Genomic DNA, 21,638 nt, shown 5'->3' with positions numbered 1-21,638 from the left:
CCAGCCTTCCTGCAGCTGCCAGACTAGTTGCTGGTGCAAGGAAATTTGGGCATATGACTTCACAGCGGAAGAAGCTCCACTGCATTATGATAGGTTATTTATAATGTACTTAATACCCAGAGGTTTCTAAGCGCGGACCTGGGGATGGAACCTGTCTTGCTCCATGTCGTCTTGCTTCCAAAGGCGAGCACGTTGCCCCTGAGCTATCCTACCCTTCAGCAGTGCATCCAGTTGGAGCGTGCATGCCTGGCATATAGTGTAGTGCCTCAGGGCCAGCCAGCGAGCTGTCCCCTACCCAGCTGGGAAACTCGGGATGGGGGCAGGGACTTTACAGCCATCACTTTTTGAGGTGTCGAAAATTGGTAACCCCAGACCAAGCTTGATGTTCAGGCTCTGTACATTTGTGTAACAATCTGTCCTCCCCTCAACCCTCTTCCACTCGTCTCACTGAGAACCGCTCTCTACTACCTACTCTTTAGGAAACAAGTCAAGGCTTCGATGTTAAAGTAAGTTTTTACCCAAATTAACTAGGGGAGGGGCTGCAGTCAGATGTTGAAGTGGAATGTTCTCTCACGTCAATGTATCAAGTCGTTTCTCTTTCCTGTTTTGTTTTTACATTATTTTATTCTATGAAATTGTTTGTTAATCGTTTGTCTGTTGCTCCAAGTCGCATGGGCCTGGTTCACAATTTATGAGTAAGAAAAATAAATACTAAAATCACTCAAACATATTAAAACAGCATAAACCCCCAAAATTAAATCAATTGACTTGGAATTAGCTTGCCAGATAACCAACGGACCACAGAGCTAGCTGGCCAACCATGCTATGATACCACCAACACACAAAAACTTTACAACCAACCAAGGAGGAAAGCATCCAGCCAGGAATATAAACAAGCAAATGGCCGAACAGCACAATATGCACCGAAAACACCAACCACATATCTTCCAACCGAACAGGCAGCTAACAGACCAAGCCGCCGGGTAGCCAGTGAACCAGCCCACCAGATAACACACACAAGATAGTCAATAAACATCTACTACTCAACAGTCACAACAGTGCAGGAGTTTAGGACTTTCAGCATATTTAGAAAGACAGAGAGCTTTTCCTTCCCTGCAGCATTACCCTTTGAATTGGGTGCTTGGACTGCGTTGCCTTTGTCATCATTCATGAAAAAGGTCTTGGGACAATGACAGTGCTTAGGAAGGAGATAAGATAAGGTAATAAGTGCCCTTCTGTGTGTTTCTTAGTAAAATATAGTAGTCTGGAGAGAAATGTTGTTCTTGTGTTTTTGCATCTTGGTCAAATAGGTTTAAAAGTATGTACTTTTGTTCGCAAGAAGGTCATAGAAGAGTGTTATTAAACCCTTATAGACCGAGGGGGGGCATTATTGCGAGATACTGACTCACCATCAAATTATGGCCCGAGGTACAGCCGAAGGCCATACGTTGGGGAAGGATCATTATCTCAAGCGATAATGACCCCGGCTGAATTCTATAAGGCTAATAGCATATGATAGTAGTAGCAATAAATGTTTTGGAGTTTCAGTGGAGAAGTAAAACATTTATGTTACTTTAAGATTGAGTAAAGTCAATACACTAAGTTAGTACATTAAGTGTGGTTTTATTGTGTAGCATTTAAATAACATGATTGCCTTCATATATGAAGTATTTTAATTGCACCTTGGTTGAACTGAAACAGATGTAACATGAGAATTCATTAAGTGTTATGTACAAGTAAATATTTTTTCTGTAAGAAAGTGAAACCATTTTCCAATGTGTTATCTTTCTCTTTCGTGTTAAATAGCATGTTGCAGCAAAAAAAAGCCCCCCCCCCCCAACCCCCGAGAGGGAGTGTCTTGTTGGAAAGAATCTTGTCTGGAAATTGCTTTGTTGTTTCCCTGACTGCTTCTGAAGATAGGATGTTCAGAATGCAGTCATTACCAGTAGTTATTGACTGTGCTCTAAACATTTTGATTGGCTGAGAGGAGGTCAATAACCATCTCCATGTGCTAATAATGCATACAGGTGCAGGACACTAGAAACAAAGGGAACACAGATTCCTGTTTGAAAGCAGCAGGAGGGCTGCAGCCCCTGATCATGCTCGTTGGAGAGCACTTGCCTTGGCTTGCCATGTGAGTGATGCAATCTGCAGCGAGTCGCCCCCGGTCCGTTCGTTGTGCCACGCAGTCCCGCTCTGGCTTGGCATCAGGCTTACTTTCGCTTCCAGAGCCTCGCTCAATGATTCGGACTGCCCTCGCGACGGCTGCGGCTGATCGTCTCCGAGCTGGAAAAAGTTTGCGTTAATTTCTTCATGTCAGTCTGATGCTTGTGAAACTGGTGATGTGCTGTGTTGGAGCTGGGTGATGGGGAGGGGTCCCAGTGACGTAGAGCCCTCGTGGATTAGGTGTGCATTTTCCGGGCCTGAGCGTGTATTTGTGTAAGGGACAGAAGTAATAACAATGCCCAAGGACTGTAATGTGGAAAAATCATCCGAACTTGACATATCCTCCTACGCTGTTTCAAGGGCCTACAGTATTATTGATTGAAAGGGTTCATTTGTAAGTTAAGGCTGTTAACGCAAATTGCAGTTTAAAAAGCTGTGTCCACTTCTTGGGACGTCTACGGTACCTTAACACAATTTTCACATTCAAATCGCTTTCCGCTATCATGTGACATCTGGTGACGAATGAGGTTCGACTTCCAGTTGAAGGCCTTCGGACACTGGTCACACTTGTACTCCCGTTCTTCGGTGTGGATTATCATATGCTGCTCCAAGCTGGTGGAAAAAAGAACACTTGGGTGAATATGTGAGCTAATCACAACATCGTTCAAAGGGAAATACAGTGTAAATTGTCTTTGAAATCTTTCACCTTTAATTTGCCCCCTCCCCCTCAACTATCTCCCCAGAGAATTGTTTCCCATTTGCAACTTCCTGGCATGAAGAAATAGTATTTTAATTTTAAAAACCTATACGCTTGCCTGATCACTGCCATGCTTGACACCTGCATGACTTCCATGTGGATCAGAATGCTTGATGGAACCACCCTTCAGAGCAGATGGAACGCCTTCAGAGCAGATGGAACGTGAGAAGGCGTGTTGGTTACTGAAGACACATAGGTTTGGATAGGTTCTTATAATCATTGTCTGACCAATAGGAAGGTTTGCATTTGTTCTTTCATACACTGTTGTGATGTTCTGTTTCCCATTCTTAATAACTGTTGTAATAAATTGTGCATACAGAGTGTCCTTTGCCTTCCACAGGATCCCCCAAAATTAAGAGTAGCGACAACAGGGACGATTGTAAACCATTTGTGAAGAACTTGTCTCGGGAGGATAGCTCAGAGGCAACGTGCTCATCTTGGAAGCAAGACGATGTGGATCAACACAGGCTCGATCTCTGGGTCCGTGCTTAGAAACCTCTGGTTGTTAAGCGCGTTATTAATAACCAATTATAATTATAACTTAAATTAAAGAAACCATTAAATCGTTCGACAGTAGCGATATCAAGGGTGTGTGGCAGTCAAACGTACTTTATCTATGGTATCTTTTTGAAGGACTGCTGTCTCATCACAGAGCTTTGATTCAATTGTCTTCATTTATTTACCAAATACTGAGATATGATATGAGGATGATGTCTCCTCTAATAAGGGAATATCAGGTTTGCTTGCCACTGAGAACTCTACAGACTACACCTCTGGGCCAATGATAATCTCACTGGGCCATGTTTGACGCAAGCTACTGCTTGGCTCCAATGTGTGACATTGTAACTTCCCAGTGTGATTCCAGGTGAGGAACTAGAAGCCTATCCACCTTCTGTGACATGGATCCTAGAAGCAATGTCTCCTACTCCTACGGCAGGATTGGCTGCTGCCATCTTGTGCAGTGGCCTTGAGCAGTTCATCACCATATTTGTCTTACCCTCTCATGATTGTACAGAGGTCTCCTAGCCGGCTTGTAATTTAACCCAAACTGCCTGCATTCAGATTTTTCAAAGACGGATAATCTTGTAAACAAGCATAATATAGGCCTGCTTAATTCTGACACCCTGGATGCTGATCTCTACCCAATTGCATCAGCTGTTCATTTTGTCTTTGCTGTATGTGTAAGCAATTATGGCAATAGATTAAGACACTACCACAAGTCTCAGATCTTTGCTGAGGATCAAATGCAAAGGGGAGCTTTTTGCAAGTCCTGCAATATTTGAAGCCAGGCACATGGAACACAAGATGGCTGCTATAGCACAGCTTCTTAAGGTTTGGGAAAGAATAAATGAAATGAAGACAAATGAAAAAAGTGGCAACTCATAGTACAGCACAGAACACCTCATCACTGTGGATAAAAAAGGGCCAAGGGGAACTAGCTGTCCAGAAAATCACACTGGTGGGTAATATCATACTAAAGTTAGGTGTGGTGCAGCTCATCGAAATGCAAGCTCGGGTGTCTCTTTAATACCTGTTTTCAGTGGATTTCATTGTTTCTGCACTTCATGGCCGGTTCATGAGTTTGAATTCATGTGGAGGCCCTCGTAATAGGGGAATATAGATTGGGGCACATGTATGCCACACAGCCTTATCAGAATTTGCTTGTGGTGCTTTGGGATGATGAGACACTGGTTTAAGCCCATCCTTTTTCATTTTTGAGAGGTGAAATGGAGGGCGGCTGACAGTGTCACATCTACGGTGGTAAGCTTGCAGCATGTGTTGAATATGCGTCTCCATCTTCTCAGTCATCAGTCAGCCATATCGGACATCCCTATGGTTTATGTGTATTGAGGATCCAGAAGGCAGATTGCCTATCTGCTGAGGTTAGTACTGAAGGTCACCACAAGGATGGCTAATTAGAGTGATGTAGACAAAAGAGACAACTGATGGTAAACTTTAGTGCTTCTTAAAGGAGAGTGACAGAAGCCATTCTCATGCCGGCTGTGGACGATATGGAAATGTTATTGTATAGGATGATTTCCCATCTTTCGAACTGCCTACTGATATCGCAACACAAAATTCCAGTAGTCAGATACAAAAGTGAAATACTTACTATGAATGCAAAAATAAATAAATAAATGGCGTCTCTATATGCGTATCTTCCTAAAGTGTTATCTTTGAGGGTCCGTATCCAACGCTAGCTTCACTCTAACCCCTCATCATTTTGCTTTGTATTCCTTTCCTCTTCCTCCGCAAAATACAGTCTCGTTACATGGGTGGAGACACAACATGCAATTTTTCTTGGATAATGCACTGTCGCTATAAGACAATTACACTAGTGAGTGGCACAGTAAAGAAGGTTTGCAACATAGCGTATCGGAGATTGCAATCCACAGTAGGTCAATACAGCAATGAGGAGGGCTATTCTCACTAGGAATGTATTGCGTAAGATCATTTATTAAAAATCAAAATAGGATAAATGATACACAGGGCTGCTCTTGGAGCTCTTAAGAAGGTGCAGATGTTCCCCGGTAATCTGACTGCTGGCATCAAGCATGGCTTCCAGCCACATGATCCACTCTGGGAATTGATGAGTCGGAGGGTGCAGCTCACCAAATCGATCACGCGGAGATGGTGACCAGGAAAGGGAGGGTATGGCATCAGGCCAGGCATGCAGAAATGTTGCCACTTTATCTCCATGGGTTGAGATGATCCAGGTTCTAGAAGCATAGACATAACTCTTGGACATAAGAAAAGAATTAGCAGGCCAAGCAGGGTTGGCCAATAGCAACACAAATAATTTCCTACACCCTTTAAGAGAATTGTTTCGTCCAGTATACAGCACTGTGATTGGACAGGCCTGGTCCTGGTGGAACCACTTGGTGCCCAAAAGGTTCCTTTATAGGTGAACTGTTTTTTAATACAAATGTTACAGAAGAGAACGATGAATTTGGCCTGATGAATGTGCATTATGTACTTGGTTTTGCTGCGGGTTGCCCCAAACACGCAGCCGTAAAACAGACCCACAAACCTTTGCTTCTTCAGAATACGACCTACATGGCGCAACCATATAGCCTTGACTATCATTTCGCTATGAGGTATAGAATGTCCCATGAGAGGGTGGATCACGCCAGGACCTGCTGCATTGCAAGTGGCTTAACTCATGGCTGTGTGTCATCGGCTCTTAGACGCCAGAGAAAGCTGCATTGTGCCGGGGACAAATTCCCACCCGAAGCAGATACCTGAGACATTATCCAATAATCTGCGCTTTCTTTCAGAGATAATTGCTTGTTTGCCCTTGCCTAATTCGTACCCTTATTTTTCGCACAGAGGGCATTGAATGGTGAGCTTTTTGGAATGCATCAGATAATAACGTGGCATCGGAGGTGATGGTTTTATGTTGCACCTTTTGAGTTGTTCCTCATCAGAACAATAAGACAGCAAAGAAAGAAACGCAGGGGCCTGGGCCAATCAGAGCCCTCGCTGGCATAAAGGCGTAAAGAGCAACCCAATCTTCCCCGGTCTGCCGTTCAGGACGTGAAGAGGCGTCAGGCTTCCTTTCAGGAAGGACCCTGCTTTTCTGTGCCTACAGAAACCCTCCTTGGGAAGGAGACTCTGTGCTTATCCTCAATGTGCATTCGTGAGCAAGGAAACGAAAGCAGCGGTACTGCCCCCCAAACTGACATCGAATCCCAAGACTATTTCTGGCTCTAATCGTCATCTGAATTTTGGTCCAGATTTCAATGTCATTGCCATCAATTCCTCTAAGATGGCACCAGCGGTTATGGCAAGTGCTGTTGAACCTATTGAGAGCTCAGGGTTCCACAATGTGACTGCCCATGGGCAAAGAAGGGCATATTTTATTTTCGGGAGATTAGTACTGAATATAACATTTACCAAGAAAACACGTTTTTTTTTTTTAAGAGTTATAAAATCAATATTCCCATCATTGTTGTGAAATATGCTTTTTTTATTGCTCGAAAACCTACTGTAATGTAGGTTCACACCTTCATTCTGACAATGCTACATCAAAAAATCTCTCTCCATTTGCAAACATTTCAAGTTATTTCAGATCAGTTTGTTATTTATATAGGTATCTTCTTTGCTCATGCCGTTTCTTACACAAATCTATGCTGCCAAAAGCAGCAAAGAATAAACGGAATTTGGGAATATCCACGGCCGGGTTCCAAAAAGCCCAAGGCTGATGGCGACCAAGGCCTGACAGCTTGGCAGATGAAGAGGAAGAGGAGGAGGAGATGTCCCAGCAGGAGACTGCTGGCAATGTTGCCATGCTGCAGTGAGATATAGTGAGATATAGCACCAGCCGAGCTGATGTGGACTGCTGCGGGTAGGGGAACCGACTTCTGTTTTTCCCATGGGGGGGGGGGCAGCATCCTAAAAAAAAGAAGTCCCTTTGAAAGTATAGGTACTCTTACGCAGATGTAGTTTCCCGGTATGCAGATGGGATTTCATGGGTGGGGCGGGGCTCGGAGCACCCGGGTACTCGCCACCGCTGGCTGCGGGAGTGCCGTGGTGGCTATGAGGCACTGTGAGACCAACGCATCACAGGAGATGGCGACACAATGATCAGTGAAGATGTGGTGCTGTGTCGTTCGGGTAGCACAGCGGGTGTCAAATGGAACATGCTGAGTGGGGACAAAGACACTGAACGCAAGGTGCATACTCCAGAAATGGGAAGCTGGGAACTGCAGCCATTTCCCTGCTTTCAGACTGTGAAGGCCAACCCATGGGTGTTTGTTTGTTTGTGCATTTATATAGCGCTACAAACACTCAGGTATCTGAGCGCTGCTTATTTCCCACGGTGTGTGATGCTCATTTATCGACCTTGGAAGGATGAAAGGCTGAGTTTGGCCCTATTAGGGATTCAAACCTGTGTCAGCAGGCTCTGCACGGATATCAAAGCGAGCGCTTTACTCGCTGTGCTATCTGACCGGCTGGAATGGCCTATAGGTAACTGGATATTTCCTGGTGCGCCTCTGCACAATAGTCCTCTTTTGGGTGGGTAACCTTATTTTCTGCTCCTTTTGCTGTCCCTCGCAGGCACCTCACCCGCTTATTTCCATCTCTCTGCATCCCCCTCATCCCTTTGAAGTAAAAAATGTGTTATAAACCTTCCGGCATGTTATTCCTCACTATTAACAAGAGTTATATTTTCGTTTTTTGTTACGTTGTAATCACTTTGTAAGGGAAAATGTGCTTCAAAATGCACCATTTTGAAATATTTCTAAAGTAAATGTTCTTGGGGGGAAAACCCCCAAAACCTATTTAGAGGGGTTGGGCTTGCTCGCACGCTGTAACATGGGACCACTTTGAAAAACCTTTCCATGGCTTTTTCTGATTTTCCGTCCACCCCTGATCACTCCCCCCTTCGCCCCATGACTACCATGCCCCCCACAAATGTTAATTTGCCCCACCGTGGCAATACTGACTCTGTGAAATCTGCCACCTCTGACTCCCATCCTCAAGAAGCTTTTGACTCACTGTCGTCGCGTTCCAACTGGTGACTGCATGCAGCGTCTTGCAATGCCACTGATGGGGAACCCTGTGTCTAGCGCTAGACCTTACCTTACATTTTATGTTTCGCTGGGAGCTAGATCCAGCAGGCACTGGATTCCCTAATCTGAACTGCTGGACCCCTTTTGTATTCCCTTGGGATTCCTCATGCTTTCTATGTTGTTTTTTGTGTGGTCTGTTCATGGTTTGTTGTCCTTTCTCTTTTGTGTTTGCTTCATGTACATCCCTTCACTCCCTTCTGTTTTCTCCTAAGTGCCAAGATTCCTTAGGGCGAATTTGCTCTCTCCAAGACAATACAATCAAAAGCTATCCTGATTCTTGCCTTCATGCACATACACAGTGTGCTGTCTGCTGCACAGCGTAGGTCATGTGCCTGTGGTAGCTCTGAATGGCCATTCAGGGCAGCCAGGATCCCGCCTTAAATGACCCTTGGAGGAGCTTTGTCACAGTCACACACATGCACTATTCCGGGTAGATCACACTTTTGAAGCTGTCCACACATGACATGCACATCTCCAACCACACTGTCAAAACAGCACTGAGCGAACCACCACCACCACAAACGCAAGCAATGCAAGATCTTACTTTAACGTAGTTGTGAAACATTATACAATCTAAATATTCCTTTAACAAATATATTTCGATAACTAACATTATTTACTTTGTGTTTAATAATTCAAAAAAACAGATTCATTTAGTCATTGATTTGGTTTTTTTTTTAGACTTCACTCCATTCTTCTTCAGATTGCCAAGAGCCGCCATCTTAGGGGCTGATAATACCTTTGACTTTAATGTTTAAAAAGAAACCTACCGCCACACCTCAGAAACATATTTTTGAAGATCCGTGCAATAATTTCCCCTTTGCAAGAGCTCACCATGGCCCCGCTCCCACATCCCGCTGTCCCGGCCTTACCTGTACTTGTTGGGGAACATACGCTCACAGTCTTTACACTCGTGGACCGACTCATCGTCAAAGCTCTCCTGCTTGATCTCGTCACTCAGGCTGCGGTACAGGTTGCTGACCGTGCTGCAGGCATACTTCTGGTGCCGCCGCAACTCCAACTTGGATTGGAAGAGCTCGTCGCATTCTTCGCAGCGGAAAATGGGCTCCTCTGAAATGAAAATAGCCAACGGTATTGCACAAGTGTCTACCCAGGGTCCAACACTTAAAGCTTCACTGCTGATTACACTGGTAGAGCTCCCATGACCACCACGGAAGCCTGTTGATGCATCGCATTGGGTAGAGAATGAGTCTGCTACCAGGAACCCCCAGGGAGTCTACTGAACCCATCTTAAAACCTGCAGTCTAGGGATAGCCATTCCCACAATCTAAGTAAGGACATTTAAGACCAGCACCCTAGTGATTAAAGTAGATTCTACTGTGGGTTCTTTCTAAAATCCAGTAAGATGCTATGGGTTGCGACACTCAAGCGTTAGAGCCTTTACAAGTCACCCACCCTTTGAGATACTCAAACTCATCAGAGCCTCAACCTGTGGCCTGACTCTTCTGCAGGTCTTTCCAGCAAAGGGGTCCAAACAAACAGCAAAGCTGAAAGAATGCTGAGGAGCAGTAGGCGGGATTCTGAATCGCTGCAGGATTAGAGGCCAAGTCATCTGGAGAGTGGGGAAACCATACACAAACTTCTAATGCAGATCATAAATTATTGGAGTGGGGGGGTCAAACAAATTAAATCGAGGGCAGCTATTATTAAGTTTACAAAGCAGCATCCTGACCAGCCTTCCAAGCTAAACAATCGGGCTCTGAGCTGCACATTTTCCCGTGCCGCGACTTCTGAAAAGGGAGGGGATAGAGGCGCGTTCGACATCTACTCTGGCGCAGCAGCCCCCGCAGAAGAGAATATTGTGAACTGTATTCATTGAGGTTATAATACCAGTTTTCTGCAGAAAAAAAAATAGCTCCACGTTTATTCAGTGCTTCTAAAGCAAACAATTTAGCACGAGTGAAGCCAAATTAGGTTATGGATTTGGTTGCGTTTAGGCTTACAGTCAGTATTGCTCCGCGGGCCTTCAAGCACTATTAATGCATGACAGAGTGAGCTTGTAGTGCCACGAAGAAAATGCGATTTCAGTATTGCAAAACCCAGATATTAGGTGCTTTACGATCTAACTTCCAACAGACTGGCACATGTATTTGCCCATGGCTAGTCTACCCAGTATTTAAATTGATTCCCATCCGTGTGCTGGTTGCATGAAGATTCCCCACACTGCACTGAGAACTTCAGTGGCACTGGTCCTGCATGTCAGTGCCCTTCAGCTTGTTTATATGAATGTTGAAAATATAATTAAATGAATTGGTAGTGTAGTGGCAAGGCTTTTGGTATAGTGGTAAAGGCAAAGTAGATCACTCTTGTTAACATGCAGGCATCTCCCTGATCGACTAACATGGTCTTTGACTGTGGTTTCTGGCCAATATCTCTCAATGTAAGTCACATATCACGCACACGCATGTGCAACGTGCCTGCCCTTACTTCCTCAAGCAATGTTCGGGTACTAGCAATAGAACCGTGTCCCCACACATCAAGAATTGCGGGGGAATCTGATGCCCTCGCTATACCTGAAGAACAATCAAGACCTTTCCCACTGATGATTCGGGCACAGGGTTACGTGTTGCCCTTCTTCAAGGCAAAGCAAATCCGCAACTTCCATTCGGTGCAGATGCTCACCTTGTATTAAGGCAACTGACCTACTGTACAGCGCTTCTCAGCCCGGCCGGACATACCAGACTAGAGATGGGTCCCTCAGCATGATGGAAGTCATGGGGAAGTTATGAACACCTCAGGGCTGAGTGGTTTGCCGATGACATTGAAAGCTTCAACCTCATCAGCATCCTCATTGTATCGAAGCCTCAAAGCAGAAATTCCTTAATACTCAGATTTACAGCACTCACCAAATATAGTGAAACACCAATGGTCTTTTAAGCTGAATCTCTCCCCATTACAGAAAGACGAGCAGCGTCAGGATATTTTATCTTCACGCAGGTCTTCCAAAAGGGGACCTTACTTTCAAGCAGTGGATTAGTCCAAATGGGAGTGCAGTTAACACACTCCGATTTGTTTGTGGCTGAATCGAGCTAGGGGCTCCGTCCCTGACTAGATCTTTCTTCATTGCCATCAATGGGCAGAGGGCACTGGGTGTTGGTGGCATCTATTTTTGCAACTACTAAACAAAGATTATCTTGGATCGACTCAAAATAGCATTCACACTTCCTTACCACATCTTCCTAGCGGGCCATGCACAGTGGAACTATTGGTTGCATCCCTTTGTATGTCGCCTTTGAATGGCCATGGATATAGACACAATATTTGAAACTACAAAGGTCTGGAATAGAATAAAGACTGGACTAGTCTCAACCTAATATTGAATTGACATTCACCTTAGGTGAGGGCAACTAAGGGGCTCAACCGGGAGGGTTGAACGCACAAGACTACCTCCTGACTATCCCACATGCAACTATGTAAATATTGTATTTAAATATTGTGAAATATATGGACTTTGTAAATAGTCTATGTACAGCTATACATTTGAACTGTACTTACTACACCTGTGAACATTGCATTCAACATGTCCTTTGACCATTGTATCCCTGCCACCAGAGTAACTAAAGTAACCTCGTCTGTAAGAAAGCACCCAGATGCCCTAGGGCTTGGCGCGCCATATGAGCAACAAAAATAAATAAATACATGCAAATCATATGGACCAGCAATCCCAAAGAAATGATTTGCAGTTGATGTGTTAATAAAGTGAAAACTCGCAACAAACTGGTAAACACTATTGCTTGAAAAGGTCCATAGGTTTCCAGAAAATGGGCTAATGACCACTAGAGTTGACGAGAGCTAAAATGGCCAGGCCGGGCTTTACAGTTTAGCAACTTGGCCCAGTGAATCGTCTCTCATTCCACACTGTCATCAAGTGGTAGTCAAACTATTGTATTCTGAGCCCCCCTTGAGTAAAAAATATTGCTGCCGAGCCCCCCACCATTGAGTAAAAATGTTGTTGTTGGCCCTCCCCCTTCCCTCCAGATGCCGTATATATTCTATATTTTCTATTATAAGCAGTAACAATAATTTGTTTTTGAAGAGCCTCGCACCCCTCCTGGGCATCCTTCAGAGACCTTGCTGGGGGCCGCAGGGGGGGGGGAATTCCCATAATTTGAGGGCCACTGCTGTAAACACATGCAGTGAAAGCGTCTCTAGATAGAACTGAGGTTTTGAGACCCTCCTTTTAGCGCTGCAGGCTATTTACCAGCACACTCCTATACACAGAACTGAATTATAGAAAAGCAGCAGTAACTGAACGATTGGCCATCTCTGCGTGTCTGACTGGAAACTGGGTCCAAGAGACATCTCTTAAGGCAGGGCCTACGGCGGAGGGACATAGATGTATCGCTCTACCGTTAACATGAACAGGTGAAGCAGACATTCATGACACACCATGGCGTGTTAGAATGGCGCACCTTTTGCACATTCTAGATCCCACGCAAAGCATCTGCTTACTGAGGGATATCAGCAGTCACAGCGTTCATTAACATACACTAATTTATGGCATGCATTTATTAGGCTGTTGCTTTTGCCCTAACAGTGTGAACATGCTGGAACACAAATGCACATTAGAACGCAGGGAGAAACAATCAATTACCAAAAAAAAGGCATTAGGTATTCAAATATGCAGTAATCACTGCATTAGTGTAATTACAGCCAAGCGCAGCAAATAATATATCCAGTTCACCACTTTTCCTTCCCCTAATTTCCCAAAGTAAAAAAAAAGGAAAATGGCAAGAGTGTTAAAAAAGGGTGGCCTGATGGAGTTTGTATCAGTTCATCAGCCGTGAAATCATCAGAACCAGAAAGAAGGGCCAAGCTTAAGGTCCCACGTCATCACATAACTGGAAATTGAACTGTTTGTGTCAGCGACAACTCAATCCACTGATGGCGGGCACAGTAGCGGTTTGCCAAATGACCATAGATTTGACAGCCATTTTGTTGCCAGTCAAGGGAATTGCCTATAAGGAGTTGGTCCTTATCCTTCTGTATCCCCACAACAGAAGGATGAACCGAGGCTTACTTCTGAAAGGGAAGCAGTTTGGCCCAACATGGTGCAGAGTTTGAGGCATTTGGTCCCTAATGCTGGGGCCATGAAAGAGATGGCACTTGCTCTCAGTTACTCTTCAATGTCTGGGTTCTTTAAGCAGTGCATGTTGTTCTGGTACTTCTACCTGCAGAGTGACATACATTTTATATACACTCTAAATTAACTTTGCAGGTAAGTGTGGGCTCATACGGCCTCCTCTCTTGGGCCAAGACTAAATGAGCTGCTGTGTTCTGGAGATGCTGGACTCATTTCAGCAAACCTCCAACACAGAGGCCAGCAGTGGACTCGTTTTGCATAGCACAAAAGTTAGACTACTGTTTGCTTATTCTTCTGTTAAAGGGGCCACTTGGCCTACTTGGAGAGCAGAGAGTGTGAAAACCCGGTGGTGGAAATGTTCAGATCATCAGGTACGCAGAGAGGCAGCTATTCATCATGGTTTGCTGTAGGATGGAATGGCTGCGCACCTAGTGCCGCAATGTCTCTCTTTGGTTGTTTGTAGGTTTTGCTGCTTCCTCATATGGATGTATGCCTTGTAATGGCCAGGCTCAAGTGGCCACTGGGTTGAGACTTGCATTTTATTCAAGGGGCTCTTTAAAAGTCACAAACCTGGGTCCAGATTACAGAAACTGTGCACCGGTGCAAGTGCAGAGTTACACAGTATTAGCACCAGGAGTCAAGTCCTAAAAATGTAAGTGGGGGGACTCATCAACAATCACAATGGGAGGTGACGCCACCAGAAATTAGCACATCAAGGTGAAATATGCACATGTCATTAAATTGGCTTTGCATAACAACATTTGCCCTTCATAAAATTCACACACACACAAAACCAAGACAGGATATTTTCTGCTAATAGTGTTTTTGAAAACGTTAAAAGGTGTGTATGTTTTAAACTCCAACAACCAATACAAATGTTTTCCCTGGGACTTGCAGTACCGAATGGGATATTTCACCTTTAGTTTGTTATTTTTCGTCAGGTTATATAGAGCAGTGGTGAAGTGCCTGGTATACAAACCGGATTGAAATCATAATTTCAAAGAGGACATCCAATGTTTCTCTTTTAGCTGGGGGTGACTGAGTCCACCCTCTGAATAAAGTAGGTGGACTCCGTCCCCCCGCGTGTACCCTCGACTTGAGCCCTGATTAGCACTAGGGAAAAGTTTGCCTGATTTCTAAAAACTCTGGGACATATCAGAAAACCATTGCACCATGACAAGTGAAAAACTGTCATCGTGCAAAAAAGATACATGTTCGATGGTACAATTCCCCTTTTAATTTGAGTTCACTTAATGGGGTTTTTTCTGGTGGAATTACTGCCACCAATTTGCACCAATTCTGCAAATTTGTTGGTGGTGAGTTAGATGATTTATCTCCAGGATATTCCTGGAGGCAAATCCTCCACTCCAGGCCCAAACTTGTAATTTGGAGTAGAGGTAAAGTTGGCAGTAACGCAGTTAACGCCAACTTTACCACTTACCTCCAAACTCGTAACGAGGCCCAACGTTTCTTGGTTTAAAATTCCATTTATAGTGGTATCTGCAGTCATATAACGCCAAACATCTTCAGAGTCCAATGCAAACTTTAGTCGTAAAATAAATGTTGTGCCTTAAATAGCTCCCTATGAATGAAAGCCGCCAGTCCTCCCTTCGGTGTCGGCCGAACGCACGCTCTATCTCGACATCCATCGGTAACACTGGGGACAATAGAGGAATACAGCAGCACAATAAATCACAGGCCTAATAGCTCTCAGAAAGGCTATTATGGGGCATCTACATGCTAATCTGGCAGGCTCTAGTCTCGCGCGAGTTCAAGAGCCTTGCTCCAAATTCCACCAGTAATAAGGGGTCTGCGGCATTCTGGCAGTGTTTCTCTATTCACGTAGAACAAGGTTTGCATTCTCTTTCTTGTGTAGCTGCGCGTTTAGCTTGGGAAATTAAATCTTGATGGAGCAAAACGTTGACAAGTCAAATGTCGCGGTATGAATGGAGTGAGAAATGTGTAGTCTTTTAATATTCTCTACCTTTGAAAAAGTGGCAGAGGGGAAGGTAAGACAGCTCTGGTAATTGTTTCTTTGCAGTTCCCAAAGGGATATTATTGAAAAGGTTTCAAGAGCCCCAGGGACTAATTCACAGAAGTGTTTTATAATGGCAAAATCCCAATGGAAAAAGCGGTGTGAATCAGGGCCGAAGCACCACCCAAAGACATCTATGAATTGATGGGACACAGGAAGTGGACATGTGCGTGGGGTGGGGGCTCAGTGTGAACGAGCCACAGCACCTATTGTCCTTTTTGGTAGACTGGTAGATAAGGAAACCTCAAAAGAGAGGGTGATAATTATTTATTTATTGCTAGTGCTACATGAAAGGGAACCATTTTAAAACGAGAGACAAGTCAGTCATATCCAGCGCTAGTATTCCGAGTTCCGCCATTGAGCCTATGCTTGGAATAAAGTCTCATGCAATATTTATTATCAGCCTATGGCTCCGTAGTCAGTTCTAAGAATGATATACATCCCAAAGTCCCAAAGTCACTCACCATGCCTGCTGCCCTGGAGCCTACTAGCAGTATCAAGGTCTACTAGAGCCCTATTTCTACTGTGGTCGGCTTTTCTGGCCATAGAAAGCATCTTGTGTTGCAGAAAGGGTTATATTTCCTCCCTAGCACGTGCTTCTCTTCCAGCCACTAGTTATGTGTGGAGCTGCCGGAGAGCCAAGGATATCAGGGCTATGACTGAGCTCTTAGGGCCAAACATGAGCTGAGCCAGGGAAACTGCAGTTTAAAAAGGGGCAATCTGTGTCCATGGCTGGGGGCCTATAGAAAAAGGGCTAGGTGCTGGAGGATGGAAAAGGAGGACTGTGGGCCGGGATAAGGTGCTGGGGTGATGGGAAAAGGGAGTAAAGTAGAGGGAGCCAAGAACATGGGATAAAACCGGATAGGGCAAGAAAAAGGGGAGAAAAGGGGCAAAGATCGAGTAAAGGGGGGAAGGGGCTGCGGCGAAAGGGGCTGGTGCAGGAAAAGATGGCTGGGGCAAGAAAAGGGCTAGGGGGAGCCAGGCGTGAGAAAAGGGTCCAGGCGAGAAACGGGACAGGGGTCGAGCAAAGGGGATGGGACAAGAATATGCTTTGGGGGGAGAAAAAGGGGAGAAGGGGGTGGGCAAGAAAAGTGGCTGCAAGGTCATAAAAAGCGGGGTGGAGGTGAGTAAAGACTGCGGGCAAGAAAAGGGGCTGGTGGCACTTGGGGTGAGGTGGGGGAATTGTGGCGGGTGATGCAGTTAAGGTGGGAGAAGGATGATGGCACAGGTGGGGAGGTGGAAGAAACTGTGGATCGTGGCATGTGGAACAGGAGTGGGAAAGGGGGCTGATGGCATGGGGAATGGGGAGAGACAGAGGGATGGCTAGGATAGGGGAGAGAGGAAAACAGTGAAGCACTTACCTCATTAAGCAACATACTTTAAAGTAAGTAGCTGCCCATTCACCGCTCCGCTCCCTCAATGCCACAACAGTAAATGCTTACACTCCCTGTCCAACCAGAGGGGATCAATGAGTGGAGGAGGGGTGGGGCAAGAAGTCGGGCCACAGCGCTCCTGTACGCTCCATCACACCAGGGAAGCATTTTTATATGTTTAGTATTCATCACAGTTGCCATTGGCAGCACGTGGGGCTCATATCTGGCCCCTGCTTTGGGCAGGTGCTGTCCCAAATAATGGGTCAAGCAAGAGCCCAATTGCTGACACGGGCCCATTCCAACCTCACTGAGCTCTCCCAGCTCTAAAATGTGGATCTGTAAATAGCTGCGGAGGCTAGAATGTAGCTACTTCCACTGGTAGCAACTTCAAGACTGATTTTTATATGTCATGTCCCCTTCTCTTATAGTGCAGGTGGCCAGAAAACAAGTTAGAATGGTATGCACTATCACTTTTCACTGCACCCTTCTGTGGTCTAAGCAAGCACAAATGCATGCTCCAATCCATCCTTGATTGGCAGATGATATGACATATGGCCATGCCTATTAGAGAGCCCACCTGACAGTATGAAGAAGGATGTTCACTAGTGTGATATTGACCTGCATCAGAGGTCCCCATGGCCTCTGATCCCATGGAGTCTGCCCCTTACTCTGAACGTCAGCCAATGTATGGCCTTTTTAGTCTCCCTAATCAAAAGAAGACTAAGAAAGGCAAACATTCCTTATCTGTTTAAGGAGAAAGCTCAAAACTTGACTCTTTCCATAACCCAATAGCCCACCCAGTGCACAGTATTATCCTCATGCGCCAACATGAATTGAAGGGCCAAGATGATTGAATTAGGTGTATGATGTACTCCACAAAAACCCAATCACAATTACAATTCCTCTGCCAAGGATTGGCCTTCGATGGTCAAACTAGATCTCACATGGAGCCAGTCAACAACATAACTACTACCATGGGTAAACTGTCAACCAAAAAAGGCCCTGGAAATAATGTTCAAAGTGGCCCCATAGACACATTTTCAACAAGCCCAACACTTTTCCTACGGGGAAATTTAGAAATACCACACAAAAGAGGCCCAGGCTGCAGAGGCTCACCGGGAAATCTCCAGAGTTCCCTATAGGTCAGTCCACCCATGACTATCACTCATACAGGTGTTTATAGTCTCTTCCTGAAGTCCTTTATTGAGAGATCTCAGCCCAGACTGGCAATCACCCATATGCCGAAGTGCACAATGGATTCTTCTCGCATTATGAGACATCCCTGAGGGGTATCGTCCCCAGTTGAACCCTGTGAAGCGGCACAGCCTCTATGGCATTATTCTGTTCTTGTATTTGGAACCAGAAAGCTAAAAAGTGTGCATGCCCCTTACTTCTGATGGGCAACACCATCTATAAGAAACTGTCGGGGGGTGATTGTGTGATGTATAGATTGCATTGGGGAAAGCCTCTCCTGAAGTGCATGTTAAGCCTGTCCCACAGCGGGCGTGAAATAGCATGCACTTCTTAATTCTCAAACGTCAAATTCATCCAGGTCAGTAAGACGGAAGAAAAGCCAATAGATATATCTGTGGCTAGGCCCAAAATTATGTTCCCTCTTTTTAGAAAAGCCTATTTCTATCTTACTACTTTTGATTAATAGGAGAGTCTAAGTGTTCCCTAATCTCGTTTAGTCCCTATGCAATATGAATAGTTTTATTTGTAATATTCTGAGGGGGCGATTGGTTTTCTTTGAACAATTCAATTCTTGAGCGTTGCTAGGTGAGGGCTGGGGGGGCTATAGCCCCAGGTCTTTTGGTTGTAGCTCCAGATAGAGGCTCGGGGGCTACAACCAAAAGGTTAGCTAGCCCTGAGTCCCGACAGTCCCGACACTAACGTAGTCCAGGATCTTTTACAAACCTAGAATCACCCCTGATTCATTAGACATTTGGATGACTCAAACTGCTAACCCAACCCTCTGCCATGTCAGGACTTATATGGCATCCATGGACCGGTGCACTATGGGTATCTGCAAACTTAAGATAAAGGTCTGTTTCCTCTTTTAACCAGGCAATGCCTATCTCATTGACAGCATGTTGCCAACGTCAGGATCAATGCTGGCCTTGGAGAATTGCCTCTTTGCCTTGTTTTCCTCTTGGTTGGGCCCCATTTTCTTCTTTTAAGATTAATCTGGTTGCCCCAACACTTCTATGGTGGAGGCAACCCATAGTAGCTGCCTAGAATTGCCTTGATAGAGCATTGACCCTGCTTCACAGGGGAACATTCGTCAATATCTTTTTAAGGGGGCGTTTCCTTTGAATGCACTACAGAATTCTTTAGGAATAAAGAAAATCCTTACCAGAACATGTTAATATCCCAAACAATCAAGAATGATAAAAGATGTTATCCACCAGGCACAAAAACTAGTAGACTTACCATCTAGATTAGGAGCCATGTCTCCAAGCGAATACGATCTTTCCTTCATGTACACCAACAACTCCTCTCCCGGCTCAATGTCCTTGATAACTTTATAATAAATCTGGAATGCAGAAACAAGAAGAGACATGGTAGTATTAAAATGGGAAGCACACAAACACCGTGAGTTGAAATGTGTTGTTAGGTCTATTGCTCTGGACTGGAAGATTTGACGCTTTAAATATCCATGTTTTTAAAAATGCTGATGCAGGAATGGTCTCCCGTTCTTCACGGTGAAAACCTTCTTGAAGACATTGCCATTGCTCACTCTTTGCGGTGAGTGCTTTGGGACGTGGATGAATAACTAAATTGATCTTTATTAACTCAGGAGACATGGGCCCAGATGTTTGTTTCACACCTTAACTCATGGCTTGTTCCTGGACATATCATTTGTTCTGGATAAACATCACTTCCCTTTTGGTCAAATATTGGTAGTGCTTAGCATTAGGCTAGCTGAAGTCATGACCTTGGACAGTGAGTAGATTGATTATGACCCAAACTGTACCCTTTCAACATTTTACATTGGTGCGTTCAATTCTTTATGATTAATTTCGCGGAGCAGAGATGGTGGAAGTTGACAGTTTCATCCATTCCCTATTTATGAAGATACAAATGTGGCATCAGCTAACAATGCAGCCATGTCAAGGAAAGACGTAGGGCTGGAGCCACTCAGGAAAGATTCTATTTCAAAGATCCCTTGAAGTCAAATGCATTGCCATGTAATTTGGGGGAAACTATGATGATGCTGTGTTCACTTTGGTGGCATTGTTGTATTCTATAGAGCAGCTTAGATTAACAAGGCATACGTCATCTAACATGGCATATTAAGCCTTAAAGATTGAAGAAGGGGCCATTATTATGGGATAGGAACCTCCCCCAAGTTATGCCATGAGGTAAAACCGAGGGCCATAATAATCAGAAGGGTTATTATCCAAAGTTATAATGTCCCCTCCCGAGAGCCATATGAGTATTAGCACATATCCACAACAGAAAATACATGTATTGAGTTGTGGTAAAGTCAAAAATAAAACATAAAAACATTACTTTAATAGCGAGTAAACAAAATAGACAAAATGTGTTAGTTAATTAAATGTGGTATCATTTTGTAGTAATTAAATCAAAATATCACCATTGCCATTGTAAACTAAGCATTTTGATTTAAAATGTGGTGGAAAGGCTTTAACATAAGCATGTATTTGGAGTAATGTAAACTACTTTTCCATGCTTTAGTTTTCCTTTAGGTGTGTTAAATTAGACATGGCTGTAAAATTGAAGGTCCAATGAAAATATGAACTTCCCAGTGAGGGAGTGTCTTGTTGAAGGAAATCTTGCTGATACATTTCATATTGTTTCTTCAATGCAGAGACATGATTTCTGTTTATTTCTCTGTGTGCTTAGGTCAGAATATTTGGAATGCAGTCTATTTCTGTGGTTATTGACTGCATTCCGATGATTCTTATGGTCTGAGGTGTCTATGTTCCAATATGACATATCCCATGATTTATACAACAATGTATCACAATGCTGTTTATATTTTGTATTTATGCATATTTAGATAAAAGTACTTCCAACAGAAACAATGTTTTACTGCAGCAGAATAGTTTAGGATTAATGGGACAGTGGGAAAAAGAGACGAGGAACAGGACAAATTAATAATACAGATAGTAAAGTCATAAACATATTCCATCAACAGCTTCATTACATTTGTGAATGTAAATTATGTATGGTAGGGAGCAGTAACAATGATTATTGGGTTGGGGAAATACCCATGACAAAAAAAACAAATAACATAATAGACAATACAATCCATTACACACAATAATAATATATAACCTGACATGATATCACACGGCATAGTAATGTGGGATGTAATGAAAGGCCCCCAAACCAACAGAACTGAAGGGCCATGCGAAAAGAGCCTACTTGTCATTGCCAAAGGAAAAGCAGCATTTTAATTCACAGAGGAAGAAGAAATTGAAAGGTCCCTTTCACATGAAAAACAGGATTTTTAAACACTGACACCTAAGCAGCTTTGCATGTGCATTTTCAGTTTAAATGTGAAAACTCTACCCCTGCCTACATAAAAATGTCAGGGAAAAGACATGGTGCGTGTTGACAAAACGTAATGTATATTATGTTTCGCATGCAGAATACC

The 21,638-nt window shown here is 44.2% G+C and overlaps 1 protein-coding gene across 6 annotated transcripts in view; it reads right to left on the bottom strand.

Moving 5' to 3' along the window:
* Nucleotides 1-21,638, bottom strand: part of PRDM16 (PR/SET domain 16) — a 1,279,606-nt gene that overhangs the window by 76,906 nt on the left and 1,181,062 nt on the right. For 4 of the 6 annotated variants that reach the window (XM_069610219.1, XM_069610223.1, XM_069610220.1 and 1 more), the window contains 4 exons: nt 19,445-19,547; nt 9,372-9,570; nt 2,631-2,778; nt 2,122-2,286 (listed from right to left, as the gene is read on the bottom strand). In XM_069610219.1, coding sequence (XP_069466320.1) covers nt 2,122-2,286; nt 2,631-2,778; nt 9,372-9,570; nt 19,445-19,547 — 615 coding nt within the window. The remainder of the gene's footprint in view (nt 1-2,121; nt 2,287-2,630; nt 2,779-9,371; nt 9,571-19,444; nt 19,548-21,638) is intronic. The other 2 variants (XM_069610222.1, XM_069610221.1) reach the window with 1 other exon arrangement.

Source organism: Ambystoma mexicanum, chromosome 8 (assembly GCF_040938575.1).
Source record: "Ambystoma mexicanum isolate Mex_15411 chromosome 8, UKY_AmexF1_1, whole genome shotgun sequence".
NCBI lineage: Eukaryota > Metazoa > Chordata > Amphibia > Caudata > Ambystomatidae > Ambystoma > Ambystoma mexicanum.
Note: the sequence above shows the minus strand (reverse complement) of the source record. Positions and strands in the feature narration are given on the sequence as shown.